The following is a 20525-nucleotide window of genomic DNA, read 5'->3' on the forward strand; positions in this document are numbered from 1 at the left end:
TTAAGACAAGGAAGATTAACGTTTTGGGGGCTAATGGCCACGTTGACCCATGGGCAACCCTAGGGGGAGTCACATATAAAAGCGGACATGTCATGTCTTCTACACTATGTAAAATCATTGTCTTTCAATCTTAATTTCAGTTTTTAAACTTTTTCTTCTTTAAAGTTTAAAGCAGAATTTTCAGGAAGGTCTTAGGTGCAGTCACAAGAGCCCATGACATCACAGAATCGCAGCAAGGGATCTGCAGGTGTAGTCAGTAAAAAAATTAAAATGGGAGGACTGGAGTCCCCCCAAAAACTTTTTGGCATCAAAGTGAAGGACCGAGAGGAGCAGTCAGTAAAACATGGAAAAAAAGAAATGCAACAAGCATATTTAAGGGATGCTTGGACGTTCATAAAAACTTTTTGGGGCCTCACAGGTGCGGTCTGTAAAAAATAAAGTTAATTGGATGTTTTTTATTTTGAAAAATGGAATTTGGAGACGACAAAAAATTAGGCATCTTAGGAGGGAACCTACTGGTGAAATCAGTAACTTAAAAAAAACACACCCTAGAATAATTACAATGACATCTTAGAGGGCTTCCGTGGGGCACAAAACCTTTTCAGGGGCAAGATATATACCCCAGGCCATGTGCTAGCCACCCCTGGTTTAAGAGCTATGTGTGTTGGTGGTGGAGTATTTTTGTTTTGTTTTATGTAATTTAACTGCCAATATAAAACATAAATGTTATCCTAACTTAATATTTATACACAAGCAATGTCAGACTTCATGTTTAGTGATTTGTTTGAATGGCAGGTGAAGAAAGTCATTGTTTACCTGGGTAGAGATAAAACCATGCAGCTTTTGGAAGAGCTGGTGACTGAGTTGCAGCTTACTGATCCAGTCAGTTCTGGAGTCACTCATATGGATAATCCACCATATTATCGCATCACTTCCAGTTACAAAATCCCTTCTGTCACCTCAGGTGAGGGTATGAATTTAACTAATATTTTGCTGTACTTAAGTGGATATATTTGGGATTGATTGATTGATTGAATTTTTATACCACCCTATATGCACAGGTCTCACTGTTAGGTAAAAAGCATGGTATAAATTTTTACTTTATTTAAGTATGAAGCTTTATTTTAACCTTATTTTTTTAAAATCTGAATTATTAAATACCTGTGTGATGAACAATGGAGGGGAAATACTTATGTGGGAGGAGTTTGGGTGACATGAATAGTTTACTTCTTGCTGCCTCCCTCACCATTTCAGAGAAATGGGGAAGGGAGAAGATGAGCAGCGCTATTTCAAAATAATGTTTGGAAACTTTGAGAGATCAACGACAAAAGAGCAGTTAAGCATTAGCCCTTCTCTTCGTCCCTAAAAATATGTATTAAAAAATTCAGGAACAGGATCACTGAAAGTATTTATTCCATTTATTTGCAAACCCACTCACAAACTGTTTGGTGAAACTTATTTCAGTTTCAAAGGTTTTCCATGTTATATTGTGCCCAGGAGGTGGGGGTGGGATTTCAAGAAAAACAAATCCAAAGCACATCTGGGGATGCACATCTGGCTGCATGGCTCCTTGCATCTTTCATTTGCACAGACTTGATAAGTAGAGTTCATATGCAGATCAAAACAAAGTAATAGGTCAGGATGTTTAAGTAACTTCCATAATTCATGTACATCTCATACGTTTTTCATCCTAAATACGCTGTTACTTTAAATTTCAGGAACCACTTCCAGTAGCAATACAATGGTGGCGCCCACTGATGGTAATCCTGACATTAAGCATGCAAAAGATAGCATTGATGAAAAGTAAGTAGTACCTCAAAGAATAACAGTACTTGGAATTGGAATAAAAACAAGCCTTTTTTATTACCAAAAATGTAGCCAGTCAAGGCAGAGTTTTTTAAAATGACTTATCGCGGGTCCCTTAATAAAACGTGGATGCTGAAGGGGGATGGGAGTAAATTATGAGACAAAATGTTGAATAATTATGTATATTATATACCAACCTTGAACAAAAGATGACAGTGCAACATTTTAAGAAACAAATGTATATCTCTAGTTGACACCATTATTTTTATTCCTTTAGCTATGTACATCTGGATATCTACAGTGGACTAAACAGCAATCTGAACCGCCAACACCACAGGCTAGAATCTCGTTATAGCAGCAGTTCTGGAGGATCATATGAAGAAGAGAAAAGTAAAAAAAATATATTTTACAGTCTCCTTAGTAATGCATGTTTTAATTATGTACATGAACAGTGTCAGCTGAAAGAGTTTGTGGCAAAAATTGTTGTTTTTGCTAGATCCAGACACAGGGCATTCCTCTGATAGGGATGACACCTCCTCCTGGGTCCTAAACAGCCTTCTGCTTACTTCTCCCAGGGGGAAGAGCCTCTCCCCTCACCAAACCAATCCTGTCTATGGTTGGAGCAGGTTGAGTACAACTTACTCGCTTTTGTAAAAGAGATGCAGGTGGCGCTGTCGTCTAAACCACTGAGCCTCTTGGGCTTGCTCATCAGAAAGCTGGCAGTTCAAATCTGTGTGATGGGGTGAGCTCCCATTGCTTTGTTCCAGCTCCTGCCAACCTAGCAGTTCGAAAGCATGCCAGTGCAAGTGGATAAATAGGTACCACTTTGGCGGAAAAGTAAACGGCATTTCCATGTGCTCTGGTTTCCATCATGGTGTTCCGTTGTGCCAGAAGCAGTTTAGTCATGCTGGCCACATGACCCAGAAAGCTGTCTGTGGACAAACACCGGCTCCTTTGGCCTGAAAGCGAGATGAGCGCCGCAACCCCATAGTCACCTTTGACCAGACTATCCAGGGGTCCTTTACCTTTACCGTTACCTTTTTTCCCACTCTCTTTTGTGGAAAGCCATTGGAATCATTTTTTTTTAATTGCCCTGTTGTTGAATGTACAGATTTTCTTCCTGTGCCATTTTTATATTTCTCTTGTTTGCTTGTGAGCGGGTTCTTTTTTCATCAGTGTGAGGCTTTCATGGTACTAGCTTCCAGAAACATGTGGGAACATCCTTCCATGCGATCAGCTTAGAACATATAACGTATTTTTCGCCCCATAGGACGCACCGGCCCATAGGACGCACCAAGTTTTTTGGGGGGGGAAATAAAGGGCAAAAAATTTATTTCCCCCCAGGCGCTTGTGGGGCCGGCAGTGGGGAGAAGCGCTCTTCTCCCTGCCGCCCGCCTTCAGACCAGGTCCGGGGACAGCGGGAAGACGCGCTGCGCCTCCCAGCTGTCCCCGGAGCTTGCGGGGCTGGCAGCGGGGAGAAGTGCTCTTCTCCCTGCCGCCCACCTGCAGACCAGGTCCGGGGACAGCGGGAAGACGCGCTGCGCCTCCCAGCTGTCCCCGGAGCTTGTGGGGCAGGCAGCGGGGAGAAGCACTCTTCTCCCCGCCGCCCGCCTGCAGACCAGGTCTGGGGACAGCGGGAAGACGCGCTGCACCTCCCCGCTGTCCCCGGAGCTTGCGGGGCTGGCGGCAGGGAGAAGCACGCGTCTCCCCGCCGTCAGCCTCCAAACCACATCGGGAGACAGCGGGATGGCGGCGTTCCGCCTCCCCGCTGTCCCCCGACCTTGTGGGGCTGGCACTGCGGCTCTCCTGAAGCCTGGAGAGCGAGAGGGGTCGGTGCGCACTGACCCCTCTCGCTCTCTAGGCTTCAGCGAAAGCCTGCATTCGCCCCATAGGACGCACACACATTTCCCCTTCATTTTTGGAGGGGAAAAAGTGCGTCCTATAGGGCGAAAAATACGGTAATAGGTTTGTGTGTGGTGGGGGGAGAGAGACTGTATGAAGCAACTTTTGGAATGCAGAACAGTATTGGGAATTGTATGGAATGCAATGGTACTACATGCATATTTGAAAAGAACATGTTTCTGCTAACATGAATGCATTAATATTCAACTATAAAATGAATACTTTTAATAGGCGATTCAATGCCACTGTACTCAAACTGGCGGCTGAAAGTGATGGAGCACAATGAAGGGGAGCCTTTACCATTTCCACCTTCAGGGGGCTGTTGGTCACCACTGGTAGATTATTTGCCTGAAACAACCTCCCCAGGCATGTCTCTTCATAGGTAAGCAATAAAAGTAAATGGAAACAATGCAAGTTCCTTTTGATATTCAGCATGCATGTCACAATTGCCCCTTCCCCAAGAGATGGGAAGATCAGCTGTTTGTGCCTTACACAGGATGAATGGTTAGTATCCAATGTTTTAAATTATGGCCTTTGTAGGGGAAAAGTTCCAACACATGCTTCTTGAGTTTCTCTGCCTTTGGGGTCACATTGCCACAGTAGTAGCAGTAGCAGTAGTAATTTATTATTTATACCCTGCCCATCTGGCTGGGTTTCCCCAGCCACTCTGGGCGGTTTCCAACAAAATATTAAAGATACAATAAAACATCAAACATTAAAAACTTCCCTAAACAGGGCTGTCTTCAGATGTCTTTTAAAAGCCAGATAGATGTTTATTTCCTTGACATCTGATGGAAGGGCTTTCCACAGGGCGGGTGCAACGACCGAGAAGTTCTATTTTCCAACTCAGGTTGCAGGTGGTTCCTCAGCTCCAAATGGCTTTCTGCAATGAGGCCTTTTGCTCTAACTTTTGTTTTCCCAAATGTATGGTGGAAGTAAAAATTTGGATTGACCTGTCCTTTGACAAAGCTAGGTCTGAATTCTTGCAATCAGCAACTATTAATCATGATAGAGTCTTCATGTTCAGAGTTATTGGTACTTCTGTATATTCATTCCTAGATCTGTACAGCATGAGAGAACCCTTGAATTATTCACCTGAGAGGACTTCCCAAATGCATCTGCCTAACCACCGTTGGAAACAATTTCCTTGTTCTGATTCTGGGTGGATTTTTGGTCTATTTTTGCAGGGCTGCTCTTAGCGTTAAGATGTTAGTGACCACCAACATTCTGGGTATCCCTCCTGTCTGAAAGAGTAGTAACAATAGTTGTGTACTAAACCTTCCTTTACAAGTTTTTGATTCTGTATTGCCTTGGCACTGAACATGATCAGAAAATTGAATTCAGATTTGCTTCCTAAATAGAAGCAGTTAAGCTGTGGCACGGTCATATTAAGACATACTTCATATTCAAATGTCTGTATCATCATAACTAATATTTTTAAAGTCAATTTTCCTGAAAGAATCAGATTTGTTTTGACTGGTGGTAGCTTTATATGAAATAGTAATAATGTAACTAGACTACTACTATCATTTAAAAGTATTGCATCTTAAAAAGAAACTGCTTCTGCATTCTGTTTTTTTAACCTTACTAATTGTTTTTGCTTGTAGGTGTAACATAGCAGTGATTTTGTTGACTGACTTGATAATTGACCACAGTGTGAAGGTTGACTGGGGAACCTACCTGCATCTCTTGCTTCATGCAGTTTTTATAGGTAACAACATCTTTATTAAAACTGAGAGACAGTGTTAGCTCATCGTTTTGTGCTCTTGCCTTTTAATCACTACAAAATAGGTGGATTATCTATGTTAAAGTAAGACAACTCTGGCAATCGGAGGTGAAGCACAAATTTTGAAACGGAGTAGCCAAGGATCACAAAAGGAGAACTCTTGTTTTTATATTGCATTAAAATATTTGTAGTTTGAAAACACATATTTATAACTCCTGCGTATTGTATACATTATAATAATGAATGAGAGATTATATACGTCACTGACTTCCCCTCCAAATGGTAGTCCTCTGATACGTTTAGTGTAGCAAACTTACATTTAAATTACAATAATACAAAAGATCATAAGGGTGATGTCATTGTTGCTGTGGTACATCTGACATTAACTTTATTGCTTACAGGACTTGATCACCACCATCCTGAAGTATACGAACACTGTAAACGCCTCCTATTGCATTTGTTGATAGCGATGGGCTCTAACAGTAATGTCCAGTCTGTGGCTTCTGTCCTTCTCAGGAACAGGGAGTTTAATGAACCCCGGGTGCTCACTGTCAAACAAACAGCACATTTGGATTACATATTCACAGGTACATTAAATGAATTAAATATTTCTGAAGAAATAATGCAACATTATGTAATGAGGTTAAAGTGTTATACTGTCAATAACAACATACACTTTAGCCATTGAAAATAAAAGCTATTTCGCAGCCGGAGCATAGCTGGTTGATGAAGGTGCATTATCCATTAAGAAGGGATAGTACCTCTGGTGGGGGACACATGGTGCTCCTTCTAGGGTTTGCCCACCTTTGGTTCACTCCCTGCACTCAGCTTTCACCTATGGCTCCGAGAAGCTGTCAGCATGCGACAGCAGGCACACCCCGGGAAACGGCTTCGACTGGCTGGCTAAACCAGGTCTCAAACCTTCAGTGAGATAGGGACTTCCTCTTCATCAGAAGACAGGCTCTGGCACATTGAGCAGATGAGACCAACAGTGGATCCAACAGTCAAGAAGGTGGTTTCTGTACATGCTGTAGAGGGAAGTGAGGAGCAGATGAGTCTTGTCAACAAAGGAAGGTAGCCCATCTAGGAGAAGGAAATGAGCCTAGGCAAGCCTTGGGGCTCTATGCCCCTCTGTCTCCTCTTTTCCTCCTGCACAGTGGAGAGAGGCTTGGAAGCATTCGCCTCCAAAACGGATTAATTCTGTTCCTGCAGAATGGATCAGGGTGAGAGCAATGTGCAAAGCATGTATAGGCTGGTACCAAATCGGGGGAGAAGATCTCTCTCCAGACCTCTCCAAGGCTTCGTAATATCCCCACCAGTTGGGCACTCTCTATTACTTTCCAGCAGATGGCAGCACTTTATCATACAATATAATCACAACCAGTAGTTGATCTCACGAAAGTATTTGGTTTTGATGTTTCTATTTTTATTAAATTGCACTTCTAACATCTGTTAGTAACAACTTGTGAAGACGCATTGTTTTGCTCAAAAATTCCCTGACCCATTAGATTAAATCCTGCTACTGCTGAATTCCTGCTTTTTTAAATACTGTTTTGCTGTTTTTGTGTTTCCTTCTGTTTATATGACACTGATTTATTGTTTTCTGTTGTATTTTTGTATCTCTTTTAGAGATTTTTAAAAATCAAGCTGCTAAAAATGCTTTCAGTTGAATGAATAAATAAAGTAGATCTTGACTGCCATTTTAGTGTATGGGAACTCATTTTTTCTTTCTATAATTAGGTGTTAATGATTTTATACCGGATCACCAGCCCTCCCCAATGACAGACTCAGGGCTCAGTTCAAGTTCTACCTCTTCTAGCATCAGTTTAGGAAATACCAGTGCTGCCATTTCTCAGATGCATAGCACCATCCTCAGTGAAGTTGACATTTCAGGGGAGCAAGAGGAGAAAATGAAATCACTTATGGAGTTTATTACTTCAAGGTAACATTTAAAAGCCAGCTGCTGTTACTTATCTGTATGAAAATACAAGCATGCTATGTTTTCAGTCCCATTGTGAACGTAAAGAGAAAAAGGCAAATAGGCTTGTGCTTTAACATCAGAGCTTTCAGGAGGTACATTATGGTTTAAAGTTCTTGCATTGAGTAGTATATCTTGCTTTGTAGGACACTTATGCTATTAGAAAGCTACTAAGTATATTATCTTTATCTTTCATAAGTAAAGCCCTTCATAGCGCTTTTTTTTTTTTTTTTGGCAGCCTTACTGGTATGTTTCCCCACCTTGAATTTCTCATACAATCTTAGAATTCTGTTCTTCTCTGAAGTGTTGATAAACACTTTCTAGTACCAAAAATATGCCAGGCGGTGTTTAGAAATGTTGCAGTATCATTTCTGACAAGAAGGCTTTACACGTCTTCAGAATTGCTGTATACTTGTTAACATCCACTGCATTTTATATTGGAAAATGCTTGTGGGTAAAACAGGAAGCCTTCCATCTTTATGCTGAATCTTCCTAATATTTCTGAGAAATGAGATTTGGGCTTGGTTATTTGTTATTCCTAGGAAACGAGGACCGCTTTGGAACCATGAAGATGTTTCAGCAAAGAATCCAAGCATAAAGAGCGCTGAGCAGTTAACTGTATTCCTAAAGCATGTTGTTTCTGCATTTAAACAGTCAAGTTCAGGTATGGTTGAAAAAGTTGAAGTATGGTACAGTATTCAGTAAATTCAGTAAAAGAAGATTCCTTAAAAATAAATATTGCACAGCTCCTATATAAGAAAATGTTCATGATATATATTCAGATATACAGTCGTACCTTGTTTTGCAACTGGGATCCGTTCTGGAGCCCCAGCTGCTAGCCAAAAAGGACGCAGGGCAAAGCGCCATGTCTGCGCATGCGCGAGTGGCAAACCCGGAAGTAACCCATTCCAATATTTCCGGGTTTGCCGCAGACGTTCGCCAAAGCAGACGCTAGACGAGGTGGACATTCGCAGAGGTATTACTGTATATGTTTAATATATATCTAGTAAGTCCAACCATCTTGTTGCTACTGAGGATGCGTAATCTGTGTTTCTTGCCATCTCCCTCCTGTGCAACTCTGCCCCCTGGCTTCAGGCTTTGAGAGTGAGGTATCGCTCACTGTTTGCAAATGCCTACACAGCCTGTGGCTGCCCGTAAAGCCTGATCGTGAACTCAGAATCCTTCCTGAACCTCGGTCCTCACTCCACATTCTTACTACTAATTTTATTTTACAGTTGGATTTCAGTTAGAGCACCATCTCAGCGAAGTTGCTCTGCAAACTGCACTTTCTTGCTCCTCTCGGCATTATGCTGGAAGATCGTTTCAGATTTTCAGAGCACTGAAGCAACCTCTTTCTGCAGCCACACTTTCTGACATTCTATCTAGGCTTGTAGAAACTGTTGGAGATGCAGGAGAAGAAGCTCAGGTATTTGCATTTATTGTTTCTTTTGGATCAGTTTTGAAGAGTACCTTTTTTCCTTGTTCACTCATTACTTGATGGTGTAAATATGCGATTTACCAGATGTTTGAAACAGGCCTAAGTTTCCTTCAGGCAGAAATACGACTCTGTAAGGTAAAGGCCCAGTTTGCGCATCACAGTAAACTGTGGTATAGGACGCTGTGCATAAGCAGAAATGAAACTTAGTGCTCACGCTCCTTTGCTCCCCTCTTCTCCTCCTAAACAGATTGAGGGGAGAACTTCAGCAGCTTTTAGTTCTCCAGAGCGAGAGAGTCTAAAGTGTGCTAAAGAAGGATAAAGAGATTGCACAGAAGATGAATGAATTCTTTGTTTCTGTCTTCACAGAAACAAAGTGGAAGATAGAAGGCAGATCCCAGCAACTGAACTAACTTTTGCAGGAAAGAAGTCTGAGGAACTGAGGCAGATAGTAGTGAAAAGAGTTGACGTTCTAGAACAGGAGTCAGCAACCTTTTTTAGCTGTGGGCCGGTCCACTGTCCCTCAGACCATGTAGTGGGCTGGACTATATTTTGGAAAAAAATATGAACGAATTCCTATGCGGCCCAGTCGTCTTCTCAATCTGGCTTGCGGATGGTCTGGGAATCAGTGTGTTTTTACATGAGTAGAATGTTTCCTTTTATTTAAAATGCATCTCTGGGTTATTTGTGGGGCATAGGAATTTGTTCACATTTTTCCCCAAAAATATAGTCTGGCCCACCACATGGTCTGAGGGACAGTGGACCGGCCCATGGCTGAAAAAGGTTGCTGACCCCTGATCTAGAGTTAGGGGTGAGCAGTGAGATGGCCATGTTTACTGATGATACTACAGTAGTACCTTGGTTCTCAAACCTAATCCGCTGCGGAAGTCTGTTCCAAAACCAAAGCATTCCAAAACCAAGGTGCACTTTCCCATGGAAAGTAATGCAAAATGGATTAATCCGTTCCAGACTTTTAAAAACACCCCCAAAACAGCAATTTAACATGAATTTTACTATCTAATGAGACCATTGATCCATAAAATGAAAGCAATAAACAATGTACTGCAGTCACACAGTCAATCAATCAGTAGCTGAACTGGGTTCCACACAGTCACAAAAAAGAAAACAAAAAAGTTGCAAAAACAAAAACACAAAATAAATAGCAAAAACAGACAGACCTTAGCATAACACTCAAAACGGAAGTGTGGCATTCAAATCGGAAGCATAACACTCAAAACAAGCATGTTCGGCTTCTGAAAAAAGTTCGCAAACCGGAACACTTACTTCCGGGTTTGCAGTGTTTGGGTTCCAAGTTGTTTGAGCACTAAGGTGTTTGAGAACCAAGGTACCACTGTATATTGTTCAGGTCCAAAGGTGGGAGAAGGCTACCAAACACCACCAGCTACCTAGAAGGAGAATGCCCAACCCTGAGACCTACAGGGACTCCTTTATCTCACTAAATCATGGTTTGGTGTGTCATGTGACCCAATGTTCTGCACATCCTAAATGGATGAGAGAATGGCAGATGGATTCACATCTAACTTAAGAACAGAAGAAGAACTTGCTGGATCAGGCCAATGGCCCATCTAGTCCAGCATCCTGTAGGAAACTAGATACCTGTGGGAGAGCTGCAAGCCAGATTTAAGCACAAGAGCACTCTCCCCTCTGGGTTCTCAGTATCAAAAAATAAAGTCAGAGAAGCTGTACAATCTCAGTTTCTAGCAAAGGAAGAAATATACATTGTTGATAAAATATATCATATGCAAGGGGCTTTACTTTCTGTCATCTGTCTCTAGCACTAATTTTCTCCCCACCCCCTTTACAGGGTTTTGTCATAGAACTACTTCTCACCTTGGAGTCAGCTGTTGATACACTAGCAGACACCATGAAGCATTATGATCTTCTCACTGCGCTTTCCCAGTAAGAATTGCTGGTAGTTTACTTTCGTTTGTTTTTGAAATGTTTCTTGCAACATCTTGGCTATGAAATTGCTTTGTAATGGATAGGGAAGGGATGCATGGGCCCTGAAGCTGCATAGAGAAGTTGAAATAAAACCAAACGTATCTACTTGCAGACCCCAAAATGAATGGAATTGTTGACCAAAACTGTTGGTTGGGGGACTGTTTAACACAGCTTGCCACACACAATTCCCTTTCCTTTCCACTGACTAAAGTATTCTGAAGTGTGCAAAAACTGACTGAAGCTGGCATGATTGATACACATAAACCATAAGCTCGTAAATTCAGAATGTAGGCTTTACAGTGAAATCCTATGCATATATACTCACAAGTAAGGCCCCATTATTTTTCAAAGGATGTAGGTACATGTGCTTAAGTTTGATGCTTTTATCATTCAGAGTGCATCCAAACACATATATACAACAAAAACTGATTTCACACCCCCGGTCTTTTCTGTAGTGGCCCCACATTTTTGGAACTCCTTTCCCCAAGAGCTTTGTAAAGCTTTTCTTCAGTTGTTTTTAGACAGGCCCTTGTTTTAATTTTGTCAAGCCTTTTCAAAATTGGCTTGTGCTGTGTATTGCATAATTTGGTTTGGATTATATACTGTATTCAGTTTAGTGTTTTTTAAAATATCCATATGAATGCTTTAGTTGAGATTCCTGCATTGCAAGGGGTTGGACCAGATGACCCTGAGGGTCTCTTCCATCTCTGCAGTTCTATGATTCTATAAGGCACCTCATGAGGATTTTATCTGAAAAGATGGGATATAAATATTTTAAAGAAAAATGGAATTTTTGCCAAGCCACCTGAAAAACAGTTCTAGAAGGTCAAAGACGCTCCAGATGTGATAGAATACACTGAGCTAGAATGGGAGGTGGGTGTCATACATGATCCCCATAAACATTCATATGTTTCTTCTGTTTGTGCATGAGGATTTTGGAGCTAACTCTCTGAATAGAGAACTGTCTAGATTACCACTGTTTCACGGTGATCTGAAGAAATCAGCATTTTTCTTTCCTGTGCTGAAGCTCTCGTTAGACCTGCTAGTGTTTAAAATGTTGGGAGTAAAGTTTTGTTGTTCTGTTCAAGACAAGAAACATGCAGTTTATTCTAGTATCATCAAGCAAGCAAAGGAATCGGATTGTACAAGGTTGCTCATTCAGTATCTGAAATTAAAGGACGTTAACCTCTCTTTTTTTTAGTGCTATGTGAGTGTGGAATGTGACTCTTAACGTGCCGTATTCTCTTTTCTTTTCATTTCAGCGCTTCATACTACGATCCACTATTGGGAAACAAATACGCAGCAAACAGGAAAAGCACTGGTCAGATAAACCTAAGCACAAGTCCCATTAGCAGTGGCAACTTTTTAGGCTATTATAGTAACATGAGAAGCAACTCTTTGAGACTGAGTTTAATAGTTGATCGGAAGAGCGATCGTCGCAGGAGCAACACACTGGATATAATGGATGGAAGGATTAATCATCCCAACAGCTTAGCAAGGACTAGAAGCCTTTCCTCCCTGAGAGAGGGAGGAATGCACGATGTGCAGCCCACTACTGATCCGATGAACCTGATGGCTACCATATTTTGGATTGCCGCGTCTTTGCTAGAATCAGATTATGAATATGAATACCTCCTGGCTCTCAGGCTGCTCAACAAACTTCTTGTTCACTTGCCTCTGGATAAATCTGAGAGTAGGGAAAAGATTGAGAAGATGCAGAGTAAATTAAAATGGAATAACTTTCCAGGCCTTCAGCAGCTGTTCCTGAAAGGTTTTACCTCCGTTTCTACGCAGGAAATGACTGTTCACTTGCTCAGCAAACTTATCACAGTCTCCAAACATACGTTGGTGGATCCCTCCCAGTTAGCAGGTATACTTTTAAAATGTAAATGTACGGAGCCACGCTGTACTGGACTGTGAAGCTAGTTAATTGTGAGTTATAATTGAGGAACTGTGTAAAACTGACTTGAAAAACGAATGGTGCACTATAAAAGAAGAGTTCATAGCAGTGCAGAGGAAAAAGATACCAGAACTAGATTAAGACTATATTCCCTTGTCACTCCACTCACTGACCTCCATCTCCTTGACTCTGTTTCCTTCCCCAAGACTGCAATGTGTCCTTTCTTCTTCAGATCACAGTATCTCACCCCACAAGGGGCAGAATATCTCCTCTCACCTCCCAGAATACGCTCTCTCCCACCCACAGTTTCTTACCAAAAGGCAGCAATATCTCTCTTCCTCTCCACCGCTCCCCAGTTTCTTTCCTCTCTCTTTCTCCTCCTTCCATCCTGCTCCTCCTGAGGTGACCCATTTGAGCGCTGAGGTCGATTCCTGCAAGGGTCAGTCTGTGTACTACTTACTTCCCTTAGCAGCTCAGACAATCACCAGGACAACAGTCCACTGTCCACCTCTAGCTTTAAAGGCAGTATGCTTCTGAAGACCGGTTGCCAGACCCCGCAGGAGAAGAGAGTGCTGTTGCCCTCAGGTCCTGCTTGCCCACTTCCTATAAGCATCTGGGCAGCCACAGTAAGAACAGGATGCTGGACTAAATGGGCCACTGGCATGATCCAGTAGGCTCATCTTAGTTTTTGTAAAACAAATATTATACAGAGAGACATTGTAATAATGGCATGATATAGTAAGATTTCTCAGAGAATTAAGTTTCATACTTACTGGTTTTAGATAGCTTTTCCGGGTAAGAATTCTTGAAGAAAGTGGTCAGAAAACACCGGGAATGTTTTTGTACAGATAAATTATGCTTCATATTTTTCCGTGCAGGATTTCCTCTTAACATCTTGTGTTTATTGCCTCATCTAATCCAACATTTTGATAACCCAACTCAGTTCTGTAAAGAAACAGCCGACAGAATAGCCAAGGTACGTAGCAGACTGACACCGTTCAGAAAATTACTTTTGGCTTCCATAGTGAAGGCAGAGATGGAAATGTGATTAAACATCTGCTTTTACTAATGAGCTATTTGTTCTCCAGTATGTTGGCAAGGCAGGAAGGGGTGAGGCAGTAATAGTCTGCCTGAATGAATGATAGAACACTTGGGAAACCACATTAAATGAGGTGCCAAAGTGTAATTAAATTTCTTCCCAAAGGGCATATTTATTCTTAAAATAGTCAAAGGGGGGAGAAGTGTTTCTTTAATGTTTGTGAGTCAAACTTTATGCGAATATCACAAAACCAAGAACAATTCTGAAGTTTATCTAGGGAAGATGAGTTACTTCAAACTGACTATTTTAGTTTAATCTTAAAATTTTGGAGACGCATAATAGTGATAATATGTTATGCAACAATTCAGCAATGGTAGTTCAGGCTACTTTGTATAATAAAAGTAGGCCTGATTGTTATGTTAATGTGGCCATGTGGTGGAGCACTTTTTTATTGAGGGTGTGGCGGGCTGGGTGGGATAGAAATCACACCATCAGATATTGGAAATAATGTGCAAGACAAACATTGTAGAGGATGCACTAGATAAATAACTGAATGATTTGATAGTTGATGCTACAGTGCAAACCCTTGTTTGATGACCAATATATTTCTGGTACAATCCACTTCATTGGATATAAACCTAGAAGTAGCCTTTATGATTTGGTTTTCCAACAGTATTGCTGCATACCAGCAGTCTTACAGATTTTCATAGTAACGTCTTCAGTTTTATTGACCATAAGCTTCTTAGAAGGCCTCACCTTTTTAAAATTCAAAAACTATACTTAAAAGGTGTTCACTTAACAAAATATTTTGGCTTTTTGTCTTTCATAGGTTTGTGCAGAGGAGAAGTCCCCAACGCTTGCTAATTTGGCTCATATGATGAGTTTATACAGTACACACAGTTATTCCAGAGACTGTTCTAACTGGATTAATGTCGTGTGCAGATACTTGCATGACTCCTTCTCAGAAACTACTTTTAATCTTATAACATACCTTGCAGAGGTAATGAAATAATATATCATTTTACATGATTTAAAGTGTCTCTCTCAATTGTGCTATACCAGGGGTGGCCAACTCCCAAGAGACTGCGATCTAGAGTTAAAAACTGGCAGTGATCTACCCCCTTTTTTTGAGTTCAGGTCAAAGCTGTTGAGCTTTTTTTAGGAAGGAGAAAGGCCCATTTTTGGGGGGTTTGGGTCAAAGTTATTGAGTTTTTTCATGGAGGAGGTAAAATGTTGAGCTTTTTTGAGGGGAGCCACAGTTGTTCAGCTTCTTTGGGGGAAGCCAGTGATCTACCGGAGATGTCCGGTTGGACATGCCTGTGCTGTACTAAAAAGGTAAAGGGACCCCTGACCATTAGGTCCAGTTGTGGCCGACTTTGGGGTTGCAGCGCTCATCTCGCTTTATTGGCCGAGGGAGCCGGCGTACAGCTTCCGGGTCATGTGGCCAGCATGACTAAGCCGTTTCTGGCGGACCAGTACAGCGCACGGAAATGCCGTTTACTTTCCTGCTGGAGCGGTACCTATTTATCTACTTGCACTTGACGTGCTTTCAAACTGCTGGGTTGGCAGAAGCAGGGACTGAGCAATGGGAGCTCACCCCGTTGTGGGGATTCGAACCGCTGACCTTCTGATCGGCAAGTCCTAGGCTCTGTGGTTTAACCCACAGCGCCACCCGCATCCCTGTGCTATACTATTTCCCACTTAAATAAAGCTGAGCATTTTGTCCTTTCATAGATAAATGTCAAATAGGTTTGGAGTAAAGGATTTTCTTCTTGTGTAAGAGATTGATCTGCTCCAATGTGGTTCATGTTATTGACTTGGCAATGCAGTGAAACAGCTTATCTCCCTCCTGGTTTCATGATTTGGAAAGAGACAGGGACCCTGCTATCCACAGAAAGTCCAGAATGACTGTTCCTTCATCTTCTTCCCCCTCCCCTTACCTGGAACCCTGTGTCACTTTATTCATTTTATATTTGTAACATTTATATGCCACCTTTTCCTCCAAGGAGCTCAAGATAGAGCTCCTCACAATAACCTTGTGAGGTAGTTTAGGCTGAGAGAGAGTCACTAGCCCAAGGTTACCCAGTGAGCTTCATGGCTGATTGGGAATTTGAACCCTCATCTCCCTGGTCACAGTCCAATACTCTTAGCTAGTTGTAACTGTGGATGGGTTGGTGTTGCTGTGCTCTCCACCTGACCATCATCTGGCTGAGTCTGCAGCCAGCATACTGAGATGGAGAGTAGAAGAGATGCAGTGGCAGCAAATTTAGGGTGATACAAATGCTAGTCCACTTATCCTGCCACTGGATTTGCATGGGTCTCCCCTACAGAAACACTTGTGCTTCAGATCTCAAGCAGACAGGTTTCCTGGTGGGTAAATTCTGTGGGTTTCCCTTTTAAGGTGGTAGGTTGGAACTGCTTAAAAAAATATTGAACTTGGAAAATACAGTTTAGTTCAATAGCTTTCTGTTTCCAGTATCAGAATTCTTTTACATTGAAAAAAAAGGTCACATAATCAAAACTACAAATTTAAAGCAAATTTCTGCTATTTTGAAGACAACAGATTAAATCAATTTTTATACATTTGTTTTTAGCTGCTAGAGAAAGGTCTATCCAGCATGCAGCAATCTTTACTGCAAATCATTTACAGCCTTTTGAGTCACATTGACCTGTCTGCAGCACCAGTGAAGCAGTTCAATTTGGAAATTATAAAAATCATTGGTAAATATGTTCAGGTGAGTATTTTGAAGTACCTAATTTGAAAATGTGTATACTATATATTTTCACTGATATTTTGCGCTTACTCAGACCAAAGATGCTAGACAGAATTTCTTAGTGAACAGTGGGGCCCCAGTTCTATTTTATCAATGCATGTATTTTATGCATTTTATTTATTCCCATAAAGCATCTCTGTAGCAATAATGCATGTATATTCTAAATTATCTGATAATATTTGGGACACTACAGATAACATGTGCACAGATATAATATGTACAGATTTGAATTTTAATCTGTACAATTTTTCAGCTGTGAGAGATGTGCAAATTGGCTTCCCAAACACAACTCTGGAAAAGGAATACTGTATGCATGAAACCACATTCTGCATAATATTTTTTCATGCTCACTAGGTCATTGAAGAGACACTGAAGTTAAAAGCATGCTTGAATTATTTCCTGTGTTGCCATTTCTCATATAGATATAGCTACTGAAGTTGTTGTGATGAAATCCGAATGCATTGCTTTATTAGATAGCACACACATCAACTTGTGCCCCAGTAACTTGTTCGTTTTACATTTTGAAGCATAGCTTTCAAGATTTCATTGAAAATATAATCCCTGGGAGATATTTAGGCTTTTTGCAGAAGGGTTGTTGTTGTTGTTGTTGTTAAGAATGCCTGGAGCATACAATTACTTCAGAATACATTTTACCAATTTTATCCTTTACCTTTGAACTACAGCACAACAAATGCGTTAATCCTAATTAACCAGGAAAAATGGTTAGTGTCTCTGTGCATTTTTGGCCATTGATAGATAAGCACTTAAGTTATTGTATTCTTGTCAGGAAACATTAAGCAAAGTAGATGATCAATGTAGTTGGAGATCTTATAGCCTGCCATCTGCTCCTTTCACCTCTAACCTTTCTTATGGAAGATTAAGGGACCTTTTGCTTCATTGGCTATATTTTTAATCAATACTTCAGCTAGATAAAAGGCTGGTAATCTGCATATTGTTGATATTAAAGTCTAAGTTGATTAGGTGGAGTAAAAAAAATGTGGGTGCCAGCTGTTCTTGGTAAGAAGAAAAATATAAATATATATTATATGGCAGTGATTTATAGAATACTGAATAATGTTTTGATATATGAATATCAATCTACTCAGTTCTGAATTTACAGCTCTGAAGGAGAGTGCCCTACTTCAGTCAATCATATCTGAGCTTAATAAGACAGACTATGAATGAATCTTTTGTCCATTTGTACAGCCTGTTCACTGCTCAATTTGTGTAAGCTGCAATTAAACCAGAAGGGTCATTGTTTTAGTATCTGGGCTTGTGTCAAAGTTAGTAACAGTATTTCTCCATTTCTTCTGAACTGGAAAACTATGGTTAATTAGACACTTCCTGGTTTAATCATGGCTTAATCAAAGGGGTTCTATCTATTAGCAGAAGGCTTGTTGATATCAGTTTATTAAGCCCATACATGATAATCAGAATCTGCACAGTATGTGATGGGCATTTGTGTGTGTGTGTGTGTGTGTGTGTGTGCGCGCGCGCGCGCTTGTTGGTTGTGATAAGGCATGCTGTGATAAAAGGTTCTAGTTTTTAATACTTTTTGTCAACCTCAAGTTGAAGTCTTTACAATTGTAGGATTCAAAAATATTGCAATAAAATTAAAAGCAAGCCCCGTTGTTTTTCTTTTCTTTTCTCTTTCTCTCACTACATGATTTCTGCTTTTTCCTTTCCTTTTACTGACCTCTCAATCAGATGAATCCACTGTTTAGAGGCTTGTCACAATGAAATTAAGGAGAATGCACTTAGCCTAGAGTCTTCCTGTTGTGTTCTCTTGTCTTGATTGCTCCTAGAAAATTTGAAGTCTAACCCCATGTGAACTAGTATATTCATTTCTAAATCACACCAAGACAACTGAAGCAGCCATTCTAGCAAAATGAAAGCCACTTATTCCATCTGTCATGTTGTGAGCATACTGTTACATTAACAAATCGGATGATTTAAAAATGACTATCGAAGCTTCTTAGATTCTAAAATAGCATACGAAGTGCTAGACATTATAGCATACACAGTGGATATTCTCCAACATTTCCAGTAGTAGATGGCAAACTACCGTATCTTAAGGTTCCCAGTCATATACTTAATATGAGGTAAGGTCTACTGACCTGTTTCATAAATTGAATATTTTAACTTAATTTCTCTAGAAGTATATTAATATATTTTTCCTCAATCTTTTAATGACTAATGCAGATCATGTTCACATTTAAAGGTGAGGTTAGTCAATTTCTTATAATTCTGTTTTTACTGGCATTAACTGCAGTATGTATGCTCTTTTTCTTCCCCTGTTAGAGTCCATACTGGAAGGAAGCCCTTAATATTTTGAAACTGGTGGTATCTCGATCGGCAAGTCTTGTGGTACCTAATGATATTCCAAAGTCTTACGGTGGCGACATAAGCTCTCCTGAAATCTCATTTACAAAAATATTTAACAATGTCTCCAAAGAACTACCAGGGAAAACGTTAGATTTTCATTTTGACATTTCAGAGGTAAGGGCATATTGAATATAACATCTCTGTGCTTAGAATTTTGTCTTGGGCTGTATTTTGTAAAAACTAAACAAATACTGGGAACTGGTTCACAGTAATGCTTAGGCAAGCCATTACTTAATGCTTATTTTTGAAGTGAGTTTTCTCTTATCCGCACTGCAGTCATCCTCCCAGCTTGCTTCATTGCCCACCATTCCTCAGTAAACCATGGTGCAGTGCGGACCCCCCTGCAACATCACAGAGGAACCTCAGAAGTGATAATGCCAACAGTCTCCATCTCCCCACAAGATGCCCCTTGCCCTGCCTTGCAATACACAATGAAAGTGAGAATTGTAAGGCAGATGTGCTCAGCTGAAGAATTTGTTGTTGTTTAGTCGTTTAGTCATGTCCGACTCTTCATGACCCCGTGGACCAGAGCACGCCAGGCACTCCTGTCTTCCACTGCCTCCCGCAGTTTGGTCAGACTCATGCTGGTAGCTTCAAGAACACTGTCCAACCATCTCGTCCTCTGTCGTCGCCTTCTTCGTGTGCCCTCCATCTTTCCCAACATCAGGGTCATTTCTAGGGAGTTTTCTCATGAGGTGGCCAAAGTATTGGAGTCTCAGCTTCAGGATCTGTCCTTCCAGTGAGCACTCAGGGCTGATTTCCTTAAGAATGGAGAGGTTTGAGCTTCTTGCAGTCCATGGATCTTCTTGCACACATTTATATATTTCTTCACTTTATAGACACCAATTATTGGGAACAAGTATGGCGATCAGCACAGTGCAGCTGGCAGAAATGGAAAGCCTAAAGTCATTGCTGTTACAAGGAGCACTTCTTCAACTTCCTCAGGATCAAATTCTAATGGCTTGGTACCTGTCAGCTGGAAGAGGCCACAGTTGTCCCAGGTGAATTACCTGGAAGTAACATCACATTCCCTAGGTCTTCAAAATACTGCAGGGAGGGGAGTGTTGTAGCATTTTCTGTAGAAATGGTAATATGCACTATTAACAACATATACGACTTAAACATTTGGGAATATCAGCTCTCCGAATATGATAGCACAGGTGCGCCCCCCCCCCCACCTACAATCACCTTGTGCATGACCGTGTAGACATGTGGCACTGGGAAATAAATAAATAGTTTCAAACCAGGAAATGGCAGGAGACAGCAGGAGAATCCTCATGGCTTGCAAGGAGACCCTCCCTGGAGCCCAAAGAGGACTGCAGCGAGGGCAGAGGAAGCCCTAAAGAGTTCAGAGGCACAGCGGGGCTTTGTTTAGGCTGCTCAGCCTCCCTGCCTAGCAGTTGACACACACAAAAGCACAGCAGTAGCAGCTTTTCTGTGTGGCCTCCAGTCTCCAGCCCAGCCCCAGAGCTTCAAGTCTAGCCGAAGAGAGAGTTGTAGGGAGAGAGAACAGGAGAGAAAGGAAAAAACAGGCATTTAGAGGCTTTTTAGAATGTGCTCACACAAAATTCACTTATGCACGTGGGGGTCCAGAACGTAACCCCCACATAAGTGTGGT

The 20525-nt window shown here is 41.2% G+C and overlaps 1 protein-coding gene across 9 annotated transcripts in view; it reads left to right on the top strand.

Moving 5' to 3' along the window:
* Nucleotides 1-20525, top strand: part of FRYL (FRY like transcription coactivator) — a 141172-nt gene that overhangs the window by 96494 nt on the left and 24153 nt on the right. For all 9 annotated transcript variants that reach the window (XM_081875558.1, XM_081875559.1, XM_081875551.1 and 6 more), the window contains 16 exons: nt 796-964; nt 1719-1803; nt 2084-2196; nt 3940-4090; nt 5316-5419; nt 5836-6021; nt 7175-7376; nt 7955-8076; nt 8648-8838; nt 10673-10767; nt 12072-12679; nt 13588-13685; nt 14578-14748; nt 16343-16483; nt 18824-19021; nt 19747-19908. In XM_081875558.1, coding sequence (XP_081731684.1) covers nt 796-964; nt 1719-1803; nt 2084-2196; nt 3940-4090; nt 5316-5419; nt 5836-6021; nt 7175-7376; nt 7955-8076; nt 8648-8838; nt 10673-10767; nt 12072-12679; nt 13588-13685; nt 14578-14748; nt 16343-16483; nt 18824-19021; nt 19747-19908 — 2796 coding nt within the window. The remainder of the gene's footprint in view (nt 1-795; nt 965-1718; nt 1804-2083; nt 2197-3939; nt 4091-5315; nt 5420-5835; nt 6022-7174; nt 7377-7954; nt 8077-8647; nt 8839-10672; nt 10768-12071; nt 12680-13587; nt 13686-14577; nt 14749-16342; nt 16484-18823; nt 19022-19746; nt 19909-20525) is intronic.

Source organism: Podarcis erhardii (genome assembly GCF_964252035.2).
Source record: "Podarcis erhardii genome assembly, chromosome: 9".
NCBI classification, from domain to species: Eukaryota; Metazoa; Chordata; class Lepidosauria; order Squamata; family Lacertidae; genus Podarcis; species Podarcis erhardii.